This window comes from Suricata suricatta, chromosome 16 (genome assembly GCF_006229205.1).
Source record: "Suricata suricatta isolate VVHF042 chromosome 16, meerkat_22Aug2017_6uvM2_HiC, whole genome shotgun sequence".
NCBI classification, from domain to species: domain Eukaryota; kingdom Metazoa; phylum Chordata; class Mammalia; order Carnivora; family Herpestidae; genus Suricata; species Suricata suricatta.
Genome location: NC_043715.1, coordinates 5,999,361 through 6,016,790, shown reverse-complemented (window position 1 = coordinate 6,016,790; position 17,430 = coordinate 5,999,361). Strand labels below are relative to the sequence as shown.

Genomic DNA, 17,430 nt, shown 5'->3' with positions numbered 1-17,430 from the left:
CTGAAATGTATGTCCTAGGACTCTCTTGAGTTGCAGGTGATGAAAACTCATTTCACATTAACCAAAGCAAAAAAAAAAATATTGTGTCTTGGACATAGCAGTTTCTAGGGTAGAAATGGTGACAAGTGTGACTGACTTAGGGGTTCAAATAGTGCATCCAGGCTCAGTCTTTTCTTTCTTTAAAAAAAAATTTTTTTTTAAACGTTGAATTATTTTTTGAGAGACAGAGCATGAGCAGGGGAAGGACAGAGAGAGGGAGACACAGAATCCCAAGCAGGCTCCAGGCTCCAAGCTGTCAGCACAGAGCCCAATGCAGGGTTTGAACTCCCGAACCGCGAGATCATGACCCGAGCCAAAGTCAGATGCTTAACCCACTGAGCCCCCCAGGGGCTCCCCGATCTTGTCTTTCTGCCTGGCAGGCAACGTGCTCCCTGCTACCCCCAGACTCATGTTTCATCAGCCAGGCGGTGGCAGCAGCAGCAGCAGCAAGAGAAAGCAGCAAGAGAAATTTTACAAATCTCTCTGACCAAAAAAGTCCCAGGAGGATGCTAGGGGCCCACTTTGGGCCATGTGCACCTCCCTGAAGCAGTCATGATGCCCTGGGGTAGGGCACCCGGGTCATTCCTAGGACCCTTGGGCCCCTTCGTTGGCTCATTGTGGTAGGAGGTGAGGAAGGGCAGACCAGCTTCATCTGAAGCTTGTGGGACGGGTCTGCCCAGGAAAGGTACTTTTGACAGAAAAAAAGAAGTGACTGGTCCACCTGGTCTCTTTGTGGCAGTCCATGGTCATCCTATGACAGAGAGGGAGGTCTCCCTTGGGTCAGGTGGCCATCCTATGTATGGGAGGAGGGGTCACCCTTGGGCCAGGTGGCTGTGTGGTGGGAGAGGTCACCCTTGGGTCAGGTGGCTGTCTGTTAGGGGGAGAAGTCCCCTAATGGGTCAGGTGGCCATGTGTGAGGGGGAGGAGTCACCCTTGGGTCAGGTGGCCACCTGTGAGGGGGTGGGCTTACTCCTGGGCCAGGTGGCTATCTGTGAGGGGCAGGGTCACCCCTGGGCCAGGTGACCATCTGTGAGGGGGCAGGGTCACCCCTGGGCCAGCTGGCCCTCTTGGCCCAATTCAGCCAGGAGTGGGTTGGAGTCCTGCAGCAGCAGAGGTTATAGGGAGAATGGATTTTCCCTGATTTCTGTCATGTGTCCCAGCATTTAGTGGCTTGGAAGAGCACAGGTTTTACTAGCTTTCATGTCATCCTGCAGTCAGGGCCCGTCCCCAGGCCGGGGTGAGGGAGCGGGCTGTGGCGTCCCCGGAGGCGTGAACGCCAGCTTCTCACGGGCCCCTCCCCCTGGTCTTCCAGTGGATATCATGGAGATCAAGGAGATCCGGCCCGGGAAGAGCTCCAAGGACTTCGAGCGCGCCAAGGCGGTCCGCCAGAAGGAGGACTGCTGCTTCACCATCTTGTACGGCACCCAGTTCGTCCTCAGCACCCTCAGCCTGGCAGGTGAGCGCGCGTCCGTGAGCTCCCCCCTCACCGCCCGCCTCCTCCCCGGGGTGTCCTCACCCGTGTCCAGGGGCACCCGCCCCTCTCTGGCTGTGCGCCTTCAGGCCGGCTGCTCCACCTCTCTGAGCTGCAGTTTGCTCAGCTGCGAAATGGGGAGAGCGGTCCTGCCTGCCCCACCGGGACGTGGGGAGCATAGTGAAGGGCCAGCTTGGCTCATGCGGAGGGCTGAAAGCGGGGTCCGGTTTCCATCCAATGGAGCCTGCACTGTCCACTTGGCTGATTGGGAGGAAAGACCCTGGAATCTTCTATCTCCCGCATGTGCACGCACACACGCATCTACATGTAGTGCACGTGCACACATGCACACAGTACATACGCCGTACGCACATGCATGCCCATAGGGGTGTGCACACGTACACTCACAGATCTCCGATTCAGAGGTGAGCTTTCCAGCCATCCCTGTGCATCCACCAAACAGCCAGAGGAGCTTCTGCGAGGCCGGGAGAGGAGCTGGTGAAGAGCCTAGAAGCTTCCGTCAGAGGCAGAAGCTCGTCCCACCTTCGGGCCCAGCCCTTGGACTTGCCGACTTACGACTGTGGGTTCAGCCATGACTGATGAGAGAGAAAGTAAATCCCGTAAAAAGTAGAGCAAGGGAGGCATTGGAAGCGGAGCGGTGTCAGGGGCATTTAGATGAGGGCATAGCAGCTCTCGCTGATTTGCTCTCCATCTGGCGTCGCGCACCTGAGTGTGTACTCTGCCCTGGATGCCCTGGATGCCACTGGGGCCATAAGGAGGAATGAGACCCAGCCGCTGCCTTGGGGACAGGAGCTCACAGTGTGCCGTGAGGAGAGCTGTAGGCTGATCACACTACAGCACGGAGGGCCTGATTCCAGGGAAGGCTTTGCAGAGGGGGTGACTGTTAAACTGGGTTTTGAGGCATCAGTAGGAGTTGGCGGGGGTGGGGAAGAGGGAGGCCAGTCTGGGGAGAAGGTGGTGCACGTGTGAGGCGTTGAAGGAGGGAAATAGCAAGCTGGACGTGGGAGACATCGAGTGGACGTCTGACGGTTGGTATGTGGTTGGTGTGGAGATGGCGCAGGAGGGAGGGGCCTGTGCCCGTGGACCTTCAGTGTTGTGTCCACTTAGCGCCGCTGCAGGCTGAGGTCTCCTTGTTCTAGGTCCGGACACCATGAGCCCATGAGACTTGGAGTCCAGGGTGCCAGCTCTGGTGTCTGGTCCCCTCTGGGGTCTTTGTTCCAGCGGTCTCCAAGTTGAGTAGAGAGACTGTGGGACCTGGATTCGGATCCCAGCTTCCCCCTTACTGGCCCTGGGCCAGGTCTCTCTACCCGCTGGGCTTAATATTCTCCTCACGCACGTGGGGAGGCGAGAGCAGCCATGTCAGCGTGTGCTCTCGTCTGGGTGAACGAGGTGCCTGGTCCTTAAGGCTGTGTGACAGCTCAGAGGCGTTTGCATTGCTAGCTCCGTTTTCCTGATGAGGAAATGAGGCACAGAGAGGTCAGGGGACCAGCTGCATGTCACCCAGCCCGAGGCGGTGCAGGGGCACTTGCGATCCCTCAGGGACGCAAGCTCTTACCTTCTTCCTGACCTTGTCTAGAAACAGGAAATGCTGAGGGCTGCTCGGGATTGGGGTGCAAATAATCCCAGACCCTGCACCTTATTTGTTACCAGAAGGGTAAAAGCTAAAACTCACGGGGGTTAGAAAAGTGTCCTACTTGTCACCCCTGTTTAGAAGGCTCATCACTGGCCTGTGGCCCCATCTCGGACAGAGAGCACGTCTTAGAACCAGGAAGGCACGAAGGAGGTGCCTTCTCGGTGCCCTTGTCCAGAACTAGAAACCAGCACCGCTTCTCCCATCCTGTGGCGGGTGTGGGGCCGGGTGGCCTGGTGCTGGGTCTTTATGCAGAGATCTTCCCGGGGGGTGACATTTCCGTTCCTATTCACCTGTCCAGCTGACACTAAGGAAGATGCTACTAAGTGGCTCTCTGGCCTGAAAATCTTACACCAGGAAGTGATGAGCGCGTCTACACCCACCATCATTGAGAGGTATTGACTTTTGCTTGTTTATCTCTGTATTTGCACGTTAATTTACTCTCCTCCCTCTAGCCACCACGAGCGAAGGAAAGAGAAACGGAACATGGCATCTCGGAGGCTCAGTGAGCTTCTGTGTGCAGCAGTTCTCGGTAGGGGCTGTGGGCTCCCCACTCTCTCGTTGTAGAGCCCCTCCCGGGGCTAAGCCTCGCTTAGCCTGGCGGGGTGAGGAGTTCGTTGAAACTGAGGCAGAAAAACACACATGGGTGGAGTGTCCGGGGGAGGACCGGGGGCTTCCTTCTTACAGGCTGAGGAAGGGATTAAAGCAGCTCACCGAAGCAGAGGCCGCTTTTCCCACCTGCCGCTGCCTCTCGGACGGGGGAGGCTCAGGACTGCCTTGTCCGTGGTCAGTGTCGTAGAGGTCTGCACGGGATTGGTGTGTGAATTCTTGTCCCTTCGGCTGCAGCCCTCGGATTCCCACCATTTTTCTCACCAGCTTTTATGGGGGGATTAATGAATCTCTTCAGAGAGGTTCGTCAGGTTAGGGAACACCAGCCCATACGAGTCGGAGGGGGCTCTTGACTCCGCTGGGGCATGTCAGCCCCAGCGAGGAACCTGGTACTTCCTGAGCAGTTTGGAAAACTCTCCCCATTTCCGGTTTCCTCTGTCCCCTTTCCATAGAACTGACGGAGACTGGTTTGTTTACTTATGGATTCTCTGACTCTGTCTCTCCCTGTCTCTCTCTGTCTCACCTCTCTTCCCAGTTGGCTGAGAAAGCAGATTTATTCAGTGGATCAAACCAGAAGAAACAGGTGAGATTCGTTCATATTTTTGTGGGTTTTCTTCCACATCATTTGGGTCCCTGATGCTCTTTCTCTGGACACCCCGAGGCAGTTGGAGCTTGTTTTGTGGTGTGGAAAGGTCCTCGTGAGGTCAGATTGGACCTTCCAGGGACCAGGGGCCGATGGAGACACAACCGTCCGGGGCCTCGCTTCCGCGAATGCTTGAGTCATTCTGCAGAGACTACTTCTCCGGAGCGCTTGGACCTTGTCCTTGAGGGCTTCGTATTCCAGCACCTTCCGTGTCCTGGGGAGAAACAGGATCGCGTGGCACCTGCCGTACTTTGCGGGGGAACAGAGATCTGCCATAGTGAAGTAACCCGGGTTGACTCGTGATGGCTCTCGGGGCTGGTCGGACAGAGCCGGGTGACGTGATAGCATGGAATCCGTCATACTTGTCCGGTGAACGGGGCGTCTTGGGGCGGTCCCCCCACCCCCCTGTCCGCACACACGATGCTCCATGCCAGACATATTTGTGACAAACATGGCTTTGCCCTTGGATGGAGCGTCATTTCCTTACTGATGAGAAGTCATTTCCTTCTTGATGGACGTAGAGTCGTTTCTGGTCCTCCGTTATCATCGTGACGATTTCTGCCGCGGAAACCTCTGGGTCTCCCTGCTGGTAAACGTGTGTGATTGAGTCTTAGAGGAGGGATCTGAGCCGTGCGGTGTTTCCTGGGCTCCCATTTTGAGAGAGGTGGTGGCAGTTTGTGTTTCTCCCAGTGGTCAGGAGGGCACCCCTTTCTCTAGCCCTGGGTCACCAGACTGTCCCATGATGAGCTGATGGGCCAAAGGCAGCAGCAGATTTTTGCCTAAATTTATGTTGATTTGTGGATGAACTTGAAGATCCTCTCATCCATTTCTTTTAGGTTATGATCCAGTTATTAATATAATGATAAAAACCACCATTTATTGAGGACTCAGCCTGCTAGGCACTGTGCTCAGCACTTTATTATTATCATTTGAGCCTCACATAAGACCCTTTTCTTTCTTTCTTTTTTTTTTTTGAGTGATTTTCCATTTTATTTATTTATTTTTTATAGTTTATTGTCAAGTTGGTTTCCATATAACACCCAGTGCGCTTCCCCACAAGTGCCCTCCTCCATGCCCATCACCCCCCTTCCCCTTTCCCCCCACTTCAGCCCTCAATTTGTTTTCAGTATTCAGGAGTCTCTCATGATTTGCCTCCCTCCCTTTCCCCAACTCTTTTTGTCCCCCTCTTCCCTCTCCCCTTCATAAGAGCCTTTTCTAAAAGTCTTACATGATTTGCCTTCCTCCTGCTCTCTGTTAAGATATGTCAGTGTGGTGTGTGGGGTCGCAGCTAACCTCTCCAACTGTCCCCCAGTGTCCCCTTTCCATCTCGAAGGTTCCTGGGTGTCAGGCCAGGGTCCTCTTCACCCGGTGATCTCAGAGTTTGGACATGGCCTCCGCCCTGGTTTCCTCCACGCACGCCGTCCGACGGGCTGATGGAGAAACCGTTGCCAGCGGTGGTGCGATGTCAGGAGTGTCCTTAGGTCTGCCAGAAGCACGCTCTGTGCTCTGCGTCCCCCTCCCCCGTCCATCTGTCCAGCTGTCACCATGCGGCCCCTCACCCGGGTTGTGCTTGGGGCGGGGGCGGGGCGGGGGCGGGTTCACGCTGGTCTCTTTCAGCCTCCGAAGTGGGGCCTCCCTCGTGTTTCCTTTCTGTGTGGCTTCGCGGTGATTCCCTGTTGAGGTTGGCACAGGGGTGACGGGCGGTGCCCTCCTGGGCCCTCTCCCTGCCCACGCTGGCTACAGGGTCGCCGCTTTGGTTTGGAGGTCCACCTCTCCATCTTGTCAACAAACGAAAGCCTCCCTCTGGCTGTCTGGCTCAGACCGGATCCCCGCACAGAGGTCCGTCTTTCCATCGACCAGAACCTTCAGCAGAGAGGAAGTCCATTTCTGGGCCAGATGCCCTGTTCCTGGCTTCCCCGTTCGCGCTCCCCGACTTCACTCCCCGGGGGCCGAGCCCCGCCGCTCCGTCAACATGTGGAAAAGGCCACCTTTCCTGTGGTTCTGGGAGGCCCGGCCGGAGTTTTTCCAACGGAACTCTGAGCGAGGTGCCAACCGGAGGGCGACTGACGTCTGCTCTGCCAGGTTCCCCTCCCTTCCCGCCGCCCACGACCGATGGCGTTTCCTGAAGGAAAACAAAGGAGCTGCGGGTGCCAAGGAAAGACCCCCGGGCCGGCGGCAGGCTGAGGAGGTGGGCTCCAGGCTGCCCCGGTGCCCGGCTGCCCGCGCCCGGCTCAGCCTGCACGCCCCGTTCACCGTCCAGCGTGTCCGGAGGCAGGCGGAAGCAGCTGGTGTTTGTGGAGAGCTGGGTTTGCAGCAGCCAGCGTGCTGTCGGTGGTGGGGCCTTCCGGAATGTTCGCACACTGCTGAGCTGGGTGCCCTGGGGTCCATCTCATGAGGGCACTGAGGCCAAGAGGAGTGACCCGACTCGTCTGCCGCAACCCAGCTTGCCGGGCACGACACCGGGGTGGGGGCTCCCCGATCACTAGGTGGTGGTGCTTTTCCTCTTTTACTTCTTTTTTAAAAAATTTTAAGATGTTTTATTTGTTTTTGAGAGAGAGACACACACACAGAGAATGAACAGGGGAGAAGCAGAGAGAGAGAGAGGGAGACACAGAATCCGAAGCAGGCTCCAGGCTCCGAGCTGTCAGCACAGAGCCCGATGCGGGGCTCAAATGCATGAACTGGGAGATCACGACCTGAGCTGAAGCTGGCTGCTTAACCGGCTGAGCCCCCCGGGCGCCCCCTATGCTATTTAATTTGATTGTGGTAATATCTACACAACGTAAAATCTACCATTTTAAGCACACGCCTCTGTGAGATGAGGTGCGTGTCCAGCTCTGCCATTGGCTTCAGCGCTCACCTCTTGCAGGACTGAAACTCTGTCCCCACGAGTAGTCCCTCCCCCCACCCCCTCCCCCGCCCTGATCACCTCTCTCCTCCATTCTGTCTCCGTGGGTGTGACTGCTCTAGGCGCCTCCTACTAGTGGGACCAGGAGGTATTCATCTCTCTGTGACTGGCTTGTTTGCTTCAGAACGTCTTCACGGTTCATCTGCGTTCCTGGGCCAGGTGTCAGAATTTACAGGCTGCACAGCATTCCACTCTAGGTGTAGCCCACAGTTACTTTATCCATTTGTCTGTTGATGGACACTTTGATTGCCTTCCCCTTCTGGTGATTGTGATACTGTTACTTTGAACATGCGTGTTCATGTGCTTGTTTTCAGTTCCTGTGTACTTTATCCAGAAGTGGATTTGCGGAGTCAAATAGTAGGACTGTTCAACTTTTTTTTTTAAGTTTATACATTTAAAAAAGTATTTAAATGCTTATTTATAATTTTGTGTTTAAAAAAATTTGTTTTAATGTTTTACTTGTTTTAGAGAGAGAGAGAGAGAGAGAGGGAGAGAGAGAGTGTGACCGAGCAGGGGAGGGTCAGAGAGAGGGAGACACAGAATTTGCAGACAGGCTCCAGGCTCTGAGCTGTCAGCACAGAGCCCGATGCGGGGCTCGAACCCACGAACTGTGAGATCATGACCTGAGCCAAAGCCAGATGCTCAACTGACTAAGCCACCCAGACGCCCTCCTTAATTATAATTTTGAAAGAGACAGGCAGTGCATGAGCCGGGGAGAGGCAGAGAGAGGGAACACAGAATCCAAAGCAGACTCCAGTCTCTGAGCGATCAGTGCCAAGCCCAACGTGGGGCTCGAACCCATGAGTGTGAGATCATAACCTGAGCCAAAGTTGGGCACTAAACTGACTGAGCCACCCAGGCGCCCCTTAAGTTTATTTATTTTGAGAGAGACAGAGCACAGAGCCCAGTGCTGGGCTCAAACTCACAAAACTGTAAGGTCAGGACTTGAGCCGAAATCAAGAGTCAGGCGCTTACTCAGCTGAGCCCCACAGGTGCCGCGTCCCTCCCCCCCCCCCCCCCCCCCCCCCCCCCCCCCCCCCCCCCCCCCCCCCCCCCCCCCCCCCCCCCCCCCCCGCCCCGTCGGTTCAATTCTTAGACAAACTGCATTATGGTTTTCCACTGCACCTGCTGCAGACTTACCCCCCACCAGCAGGGCACAGGGGCTCCAGTCTTTGCCACTTGCTTGTCAGCGCTTGTTACTTTCCTCTTCCGCCCTCTCCCTCCCTTCCTTCCTCCCTTTCTTTCAAATACCAGCCATCTTAGTGGGTGTGAAGTAGTAGCGTATTTTGGTTTTGCTTTGCATCTTCTGAGTGGCTGGGGATGTTGAGCATCTTTTCACGTGTTTTTAGCATTGTTTTGTCTTCTCTGGAGAAATGCCTGTTCAGATCCTCTGCCCATGTAAAAAGTTGACCTTATGATTTTTGCCCTTCTTCAACTTTCAAGCATTGACCCAAAGACACAACCTTTGATTTTTAATTTTTATACTTTTATTTACCATAACCTTTTGAAAAAATGATTTATTTTATTTTTTATTTTTTTTGATGTTTATTAGAGAAAGAGTCAGAGCATGAGCAGGGGAGAAGCAGAGAGAGAGAGGGAGACACAGAATCCAAAGCAGGCTCCAGGCTCTGAGCTGTCAGCACAGAGCCCGATGCGGGGCTCGAACCCACAGACTGTGAGATCATGACCTGAGCCAAAGTCAGATGCTTAACCGACTGAACCACCCAGGTGCCCCCAAAAAGTGAATGTGTAAAAAATTATTTATCATTACCTTTGAAAAATCAAATTAAAAAAAATTGTGAAAGTGACTCCTATTCATTCTAGAAAGCTTTATAAATACTGAAAACCAGAAAAAATTGTATAAATTTGATATTAAATGGTAGGTACTGTTAACTCCAGCTACAATTTTTTCAGTAGATTTCCATTTTCAGCTTTTTTTACCTACTCATTTTAAGAAAATCTAATTGCACACATGATCTTATGATCTTATGTCCTATTTCATTTCTAAGTTTTGGAATAATTTTACATTTAGAGGAAAGTTACAAAGATTCCCAAATACCCCTCTGTCCAGCTCTCTTCATTGCTCACATCACACGTTGCCGTGACAGAGTTGTCCCAACTGAGAAGCCAACACTGGTGTCTGACTCAGTGCTGAGCCCTGGACTTTATTTGAGGCTCACTGTTTTCGCACTGATGCCCTTTTCCTGGTTCAAGATCCCAGGAACCTGCCATTAAACTTCGTTGTTCTATCCTTTATCTCCTCTGGTTCGTGACCATTTCTGTCCTTCCTGACCTTGACCCTTTTGAGGAGCACGTCTCAGGTATGTGGTAGCTCATCCTTGTGTTCGTGTCGGTCTGACCTTTTCTCCACGATGAGGCTGGAGTGACGGGCGGGGTGAGGCTGTGAGTGATAGGGAAGAATATCACAGAGGTGAAGTTCATTTCCATCCTGTCACACCGAGGGTGTGAGCTCCCAGCACGGCCTATCAGAGGCGATGTAACGCTTGGTCACCTGGCCAAGGTGGTGTTGGGCAGATTCCTCCTTTGTAAAGTCACCCCCAACTCTGTTCTTTGGGACTAAATATCCTGAGTCCAGCCCAGCCTAATGGAGGGGAGAATTAAAGTGATTTCACCTCATGTTAAACTGTAAGAACATACATGTTTTATTTCATCTCTTCAGGAGCATGATGTCAGTGCCTGTGTTAGGAATCAGCCAGTGGAAAAGTGATGTTTGGTTTGAAATGTTTTTTGTGTGTCATTTAAGTTCTGTTCAGTTTTCCTTAGGTTCAGATTTTCACCTAGTTGGGTTCAGAGCGAATCTATGCCATGACCCCCCTCATAAGAAGCATTTTTGGGGTCACTGTAGGATTCTTGGCTGGGTGCCTTGGCTCCATAGTCTCCATTGGGCGGACATGCTCTGCTTCCCTTGGGTCCTTTCTTCCAGTTGCTGCTCATGTTGGTGGGGGCTCCTTGGGGCAGGGGTCTGACTAGTTTGGTCTTCCTAGTATGTGTTGGATGAAAGAAAATTCTGCCTTTCATTCCTACATAAGCACATGGAACGTTCTAGCTTTGGACGCTTTCCTTGAGACATTTCCAGGCCTGAGGACACTGAGTCAAATGTGTCAGTCCTTTAACCGTACCTCTTAGCTAGATTTCTCGAGACCCAGCCCTACTCTGCCTTTGAGCCTTTAGAGTTCAGTTGTCTCACACCTGGGAATTATGTTTTGAGGTTGGTACAAAAGGAGGGAATTTCTATGGTCCTTAAATATACCTTGAGGGGTGCCTGGGTGGCTCAATTGGTTAAGCAACTGACCTTGGCTCAGGTCATGATCTCACAGTTCATGGGTTCGAGCCCTGGATCAGGCTCTGTGCCAACAGCTCGGAGCCTGGAGCCTGCTTCAGATTCTGTGTCTCCCCCTCTCTCTGCTCCTCCCCAGCTTGCATGAGTGCGTTCTTTCTCTGTCTCTGTCTCTCTCTCTGTCTCTCTCAAAGAGAAGCTTTGAGGGCCCCGGGAATTGTGTTACCAGGTGTGACGGTCACAGGGGCTGAGTCCCACAGAGGGGTAGAAACCTCAAGGGCTGGTAGCAGATTGTCCCCTGTGGACATTTCTTTCCTTCCTTTGTCCCTTGGTATATAACGTTGGGTTTGCATAGTCTGAATGCCGCTCTTTGTTCTTCAGGCTCCAGGGACAGAGGGCAGACCGTGTGGCGTCTTCAGGAGGCAGAAGGGGGGCAGGAATGCATGTGGGAGGCAGGTGTGTGGGTCCAGGTCTCCAGCAGGAATGCAGGTAGTTACCGTGCAGTTAACAGGGTGGCCCCGCCACCTGGGGACTGCCTGGGGGCGGGGCTTCAGCCTTAGCTGTGCCCAGTCTTCCCTGCAGAGATTCTCCTTCACCAGGTCTGGCCTGAGGCTCAAGAATTTGCATTTTGAACAAACTCCCAGGGACCCTCCTTAGAAAAGCAGGAGCCTAGAGCTGCTGGGTCCAATATGGTGCCCCCCCCCCTACATGTGGCTATTTAAATTAATTAAAATTAAATGAAAGTAAAATTTTTGTTCCTTGGTCATGGTGGCCACATCTCAGGTGGTCAGCAGCCACATGTGGCTAGTGGCTGCTACATCGCACGGCCCAGATCTAGAACATTTCCATCACCGTAGAAAGTTCTCTTGGGCAGTGGTGAGATTTGAATCTCCACTTTGATACTTAGTAGTTGTGTGAGTTTGGGTAAAACACTTAATTTCTCTGTGCTTTAGCTCTCTAATCTGTAGAAGAGAGAGAGAGTAGTTCCTGGTGTGGGGTTTCGGTGGGTTGGAGTGTGAAACGTGCTCAGGCGGTGCCTGACTTCAGTCGGGCACTGACATAGGCTTATTATTGTCCTGGCTCTAAAGCTCAGGGTGGCAGAGATGATGGTCCAGGCTCAGGGGGGCAGATGAGTTTCCTGGGGGTGCAGGCCCCGGGCTGCGTGGAGAAGGCTGCCGGATGCTGCGCTGCAGGGGCGGGGAACGTGCCCGGCCGACAAGGGAAGGTGCCGCTGTGGTAGAGTGATGTCTTCCAGGGAAGACCAAGGGCCCTTCGTGGCCCGCGGTGGGGACCGTGTCTTGTCTTCCCTCTCCAAAGGATGCACCCGGGTTCCCAGCCCGCCATCGCAGGCTGAGTCTGTGGGAAGCAGAGTCTAAGCTGTGGATTTGGGTGCGGGAAGCTCACTGGAGGGGCGGGGGGTGAGCACCTGTGGGTGTGAAGGGGCTGGAGGAAACAGGGCTGCCATGGTTGCTGCACGGCCTGCAGCGCCGTCCCCTGTTGAGGTCATCAGAGCGCTGGTCACGCTCCCCGAAGGGTCACCGGATGCTGGATGTGACCTTGGTGAGGCACGCCCTCCATCTCCTGACAGGTTGCAGGCGAGGAGAGCTGCGAGGTTGGGGGCTGCCGGGTTCCCCCTCCCTTCCAGTAGCTGGGGAGTCACGGTGCCCGTTCTTGCTCACGGGGCCCTGCAGCACACATCCACGGGGAGGGTCTGGGGAGGAGAGGGGAGTGGCGAGGCCCCAGCATAGGAGCCCAAGGAAGCTCTTCGGCCCCCCCCTTTACCTGGGGCTCAGCTGCTCTGCTGTAAGGTGGGACTTCTGGAGCAGGAGGGTTCGGATGCCCTGTTGCTCCGAGTCTCATGCCCCTGGACCTTATATTCACTCCAGTGGATTCCAGCACCCCCCCCTTCCCGCCCCTACCGTCTCTCTGCCTGGATGTGGGAAGGGTCCTTGGCCCTGCTTCTGCCTGGAGGCTCTAGGTCCCCAAGGGGATTCTGACCTCTTCCTTGATCCCGGATGAGCATTGCAGGGTCACCAGCCTGACCAGACCCCCTCCCTGCCCCGTCTTGGGCTGCCAGCCCCCGCTGCTCCTCTCCCTTCCTCCTGCCCTGGCGGGTTCTTCCCTGACACCCTGGGGGGCTGGGTCAGAACGAGGGTCTCGGCCAGCCTGCTTGATTCTCTTCCCAGCCAGCCCCACCTGACATGGTTGTCTCTGTGTCCCCGGGAAAGCCCTCCATGCAGGCCCTGTGGTCATGAGGGGTAGGGAAGCCTCTTGCAGGTAAAGGAGTCTGGTGTTAGTGGGGCTGTTAGACTAGGGGTAAGAAGGCTGTGGAAGGGGACACCTCAGCCTCCAGGGCAGCTGCTGCAGGGAACGTGCTGCTTCCTTCCAATGTACTGGCAGAGGCCGAGGCGAGGGCGTCGGGGAAACTGGGCCATTTTCTGCCCACATCCTGGGCCAGGCTTCCTTCCTTGGGCACGCACAGCCCTGTCCAGTCTGAATGCCTCTAGAACACAGAGCAGTTTTCGTCCACCACACCGACAGCTCCCCCAGACCACTGGCTCTCGCTCTGCTGGGCGCTCGGCTCTGTAGCTACACGGGTCTGGATCTCATGCCCTTGACCCACCACTTTAACCCCATATACCGCCCCACTCCTCACGCTGTTCCCGGAGAGGGGGTAACCTGCAGGGGTCACAGGTCGGCCGTCCTGGAGTCTGCCTCCTCCCCATCTCAGCGCCGAGCCTCTCTTAGCCGGTTTCTTTACCTGGAATGTGGAGGTGCTGACGGAATGTTCACCTTGTAAGGCGGCCTTGCATTGAGTGTGTGTGTGTGTGTGTGTTCGTCCGTCTGTCCCCTGGAACGGTGCCCAGCATTGAGTACGCACTGTTTCAGTTTCAGCCGTTACTACTGATATTATCCCTATTATGGTTATTTCTTTTATTTTTTTAAGTGTTTTATTTAATTTTGAGAGAGAGAGGATGTGAGCAGGGGAGGGGTAGAGAGGGAGGGTGAAGGAGGATCTGAAGCTGGCTCTGCATTGTCAGCACAAAGCCTGATGCGGGGCCTGAACTCAGGAACCATGAGATCATGACCTGAGCTGAAATCAAGAGTTGGATGCTTAGCTGACTGAGCCGCCAGGAGCCCCTGTGTGGTTCTTTCTTTCTTTCTTTCTTTTTTAATGTTTTATTTATTTTTGAGAAAGAGGGAAACAATGGGAGCAGGGGAGGGTCAGAGAGAGGCTGACACAGAATCCGAAGCAGGCTCTAGGCTCTGAGCCGTCAGCGCAGAGCCCGACGCAGGGCTCCAACTGGCGAACTGCGAGATCGTGACCTGAGCGGAAGTTGGATGTTCAGCCAAGCGAGCCACTCAGATGCCCCCAGTACAGTTATTTCTTTGGCTCTGAATGCGCTTTCCCTTTCTTTGCCTTGACACTGAACTTGCCACCTGGCCCAAGTGAAAAACATGCATGAAGATTCCTGTGATATGGTCCAAATGACTGTACATTTTGGGATTTGATTCAAACCCAGGCTCTGCGATCACCCAGCTCTGACCTTGAGCTCTGTGCCCACCCTCCCATTGCCTGTTCTGAACCCCGAGGGTGGGTAATGCTTACTGTGTAGGGGTCCAAGTGTAGTGAGGTTATTGCCTGGACACCAGGGCAGCCTGGCATGTTGTAGGTGCTTGAATAAGGTTGGCTCCTTCTCCCTCCCCCTCTGGCCTTCATCGACCTCCCCTTAGTTTGAACCCCTGGGATGTTTCACATCTGCAAAGGCTCTCTGGTCACCTGACACCATGTTCTGCTCACCCCGTGAATCTCTTATGGAGCCTGAGTCCTCCTCCCTGAAGTGTGGAGACCGGCCTCGTGCCTCATGGTGTCAGCCCGCCTCGAACCCAAGGTCTCTCGTGCCCAGTCCCTCTTCTCCTAGGGCTCCTGAGGGTGGAGTGGATGGGAACATTGAAGCCCCTCGAGGTGGACAGAGCTGGGGTTTCCCTCTTTTGCAGCATCAGCCTCCGAGAGTTGAAGACCATCTTGCCCCTGGTCAACTTCAAAGTGAGCAGTGCCAAGTTCCTCAAAGATAAGTTTGTGGTAAGTTTCCTGGCTCGGCCTGGTGATTTTTGTGAACTGAGGGTCGCTTAGCCTTTGAGCTCCGCTGAACGGTGCCCAGGAGAATCCTTCATCTCCTGATCCCTCTGCCTCTGTTGAGACAGGGGGACCCCCTGGAGGTCGTAGGTGCGTGTTCGCCGTCCTAGCAGAGGACACCTCCGTGAGGGCCGTGCTTGCTGGGCTCTGGACTTGGAATGTCCCCACAGTACAGCCTACCCTTTCCCTCACCACCTGACAGCCTACTGTCTCCTTCAAGTAACGTTGAACACATGGGGTTTTTTGGAAAAAGTCACGGAAGGTTCCTTATGTAGGTTGTCAGGAACATGGCATTTTGTATGCAGGTCTTCACAACGTGCTTTCCGTTGGCTCTTCTCTGCCCTTCCCTCCCATTTCCCGCCCACCTCTGCTCCCCACCATCATTTAGCTTGTTTATGGTCTTGCATAATGCAGCTGTTGGTAGATCTAAGAGCGAGGGCATAGAGCAGGGCAGGAGGGGCTTTCCTGAATGGCGTAAGGCTGGAGATGATGGGTGCCACTGTGTGTGGTGCTCAGAGAGGGCCCGACTCTTGTCACGGAGCCCAGTGACTCCCCATCCCACTGGCCTGATTGCAGGACTCACATGGCCTTATCAGTGGCAGCCCCTGGCACAGGCTTCCTTAGCCAAGAACATGCATCCGTTTTGTATTGGCGAACTCTTGGAAGAGTTAACAACCCACCTTATGGCTATCTGGCCATCTTGTAACCTGCCTAAAACATTCCAACGATTCTAAGAAGGCAGAGACAGAGGTAGGAAAAAGCATTCACCATTGATGACCGTGCATCATAGGAATCTTGCTATTTTTTAAAAAATCTGTTTATTTTGAGAGAGAGAGAGAGAGAGAGAGAGAGACAGCATGCCCTGGAGGGGCACAGAGAGAGGGAGAGAGAGAATCCCAAGCAGGCTCCCTATTGTCAGCATGGAGCCCAACATGGGGCCTGAGGCCATGAACCATGAGATGGTGACGTGAGCCCAAACCGAGCCGGACTCTCAACTGACTGAGCCCCCCGGGTGCCCCCGGAATCCTGCTCTTTCTCAAGCCTTTGCTGAGCCGACGATACGTAGACATTACTGATTTGGTTTCAGGGAGGTCCTAGGGAGGGTGGTGGTGGTTTTCCCATTTTACAGATGGAGAAACAGAGAGTCTGAAACGTTCAAGTAAATGACCCAAAGCCATTAAGCACGCAGCTCAGGGGACAAGCCTTGACTGGAGCTAGGCTCTAACTCCAAACTCCTGGTTAGTTTTCCATTGCTTTTAGAACGACCCATATGCACGGACCCTATACCGTCTAGATTTGGAAGTGTCTTTTGGCCCCAGAAAGCATTACCACTCTTGGGATTCTGGCCGAGACTCTTCTGTTTTGGGGTTCAAGGGCAAGGTCTTGCCCGGTGGGACCTGCGGTGAGTATGTTCTCCAGGGGGATGAGTTAGGAGACCTTGAGCAGCGTGGCTTCAGAGGAGCGCGGGTGTGCTCTGGCCGAGGAGCTGTCCTGCGTGCTCGCGGTGCGGCGGGCTTCTTGCAGGGGCCTCAGAGACCGCGTGCTCACCTTCTGTTTGTTGTTATCCACAGGAAATAGGCGCTCACAAAGATGAACTCGGCTTCGAGCAGTTCCACCTTTTCTATAAGAATCTGATGTTTGAGCAGCAAAAGTCGGTAAGACAGTTCTTGGGCAAATGATCAATGATGTTTTCGTTTTTCTTGTGTTTCAAAGTCCAGTGCGTTTTGAAGAAACCCACGAGAAGTGTTGAGTGCCCTTCTAGTGAAGGAAATAGGCCGTGGGAGTGGCCTCTGTTAGATTACCGGAGGGGGGAAATGGCTCTGTCACACCTTCCTGGTGGGAATGTGAGAAGTCTGCTTGGAATTTAATCTGAGCCTGTGGAAGTAAAAAAGTTCAGCTAACTCAACTGCATGATCTCATTCTGCAAAGGAAATTTATCAAATTACGAAGAGTAACCATCTCTGGGTGGAGGGGTTATGTGTGTGTTCCTTCTTTTTATGCTTTCATTCATTGTTTATGAGAATATATTTTATTCGGATAACACGCCATTTTAAAATTACGATGTGCCCATATTTTGACCTGTCGGTGGCATTTTGGGGACTCTGTTTTAGAGAAATAAGGGCACTGGGATCTAGGAATCTGTGGGCAGATTGTTGATTGCAACATTATTTCTGCTGGCAAAATTCCTGGGAGCCATGTGCCTGCCTCTCAGGAGACAAATGGCTGAGGAAACTGTGGTCCGCCCATACCACAGAACGTGACGCAGCTGATTCCGAAGCCTGAATCTGGGTGTGTATCAATGTGGAGGGACGTCCATGGTATTTTGTGAGCAATGCCAGCAGCAAATTCACGTGAGGAGCTAGGTCTGATCAAAACCCAAACCAAAGCCACCAAAGAGTAATTCTCCTCTGTCTAGGTGTGTTTTTATGTTTGATGTTGATTTTGTGCGTGCACTGAAGGGCTTTGGGAAAATGGGCAGGAGAGATCATTGCATTTTTCTTTGCACATCTTTGTTCTCTCTGACTTGTTCTGAGGAGTACATTATTTTTGCAATTAAAAAAAAAGTCCATAGGGGCATGAGAGGGGCTCAGTCAGTTAATCACCTGGCTCCTGGTTTCTTCTCGGGTCATGATCTCGCGGTTCGTGGGATCAATACCTGAGTCAGGCTCTGTG

General features: G+C 53.6%; 1 protein-coding gene across 1 annotated transcript in view; it reads left to right on the top strand.

Annotated features, from left to right (window-relative positions):
* The window catches only part of PLCG2 (phospholipase C gamma 2), a 136,981-nt gene that overhangs the window by 47,340 nt on the left and 72,211 nt on the right, over window positions 1-17,430 (top strand). The window contains exons 2-6 of the mRNA XM_029926590.1: window positions 1,352-1,495; window positions 3,463-3,556; window positions 4,306-4,353; window positions 14,619-14,703; window positions 16,329-16,412. Of these exons, the coding sequence (XP_029782450.1) occupies window positions 1,352-1,495; window positions 3,463-3,556; window positions 4,306-4,353; window positions 14,619-14,703; window positions 16,329-16,412 (455 nt within the window). The remainder of the gene's footprint in view (window positions 1-1,351; window positions 1,496-3,462; window positions 3,557-4,305; window positions 4,354-14,618; window positions 14,704-16,328; window positions 16,413-17,430) is intronic.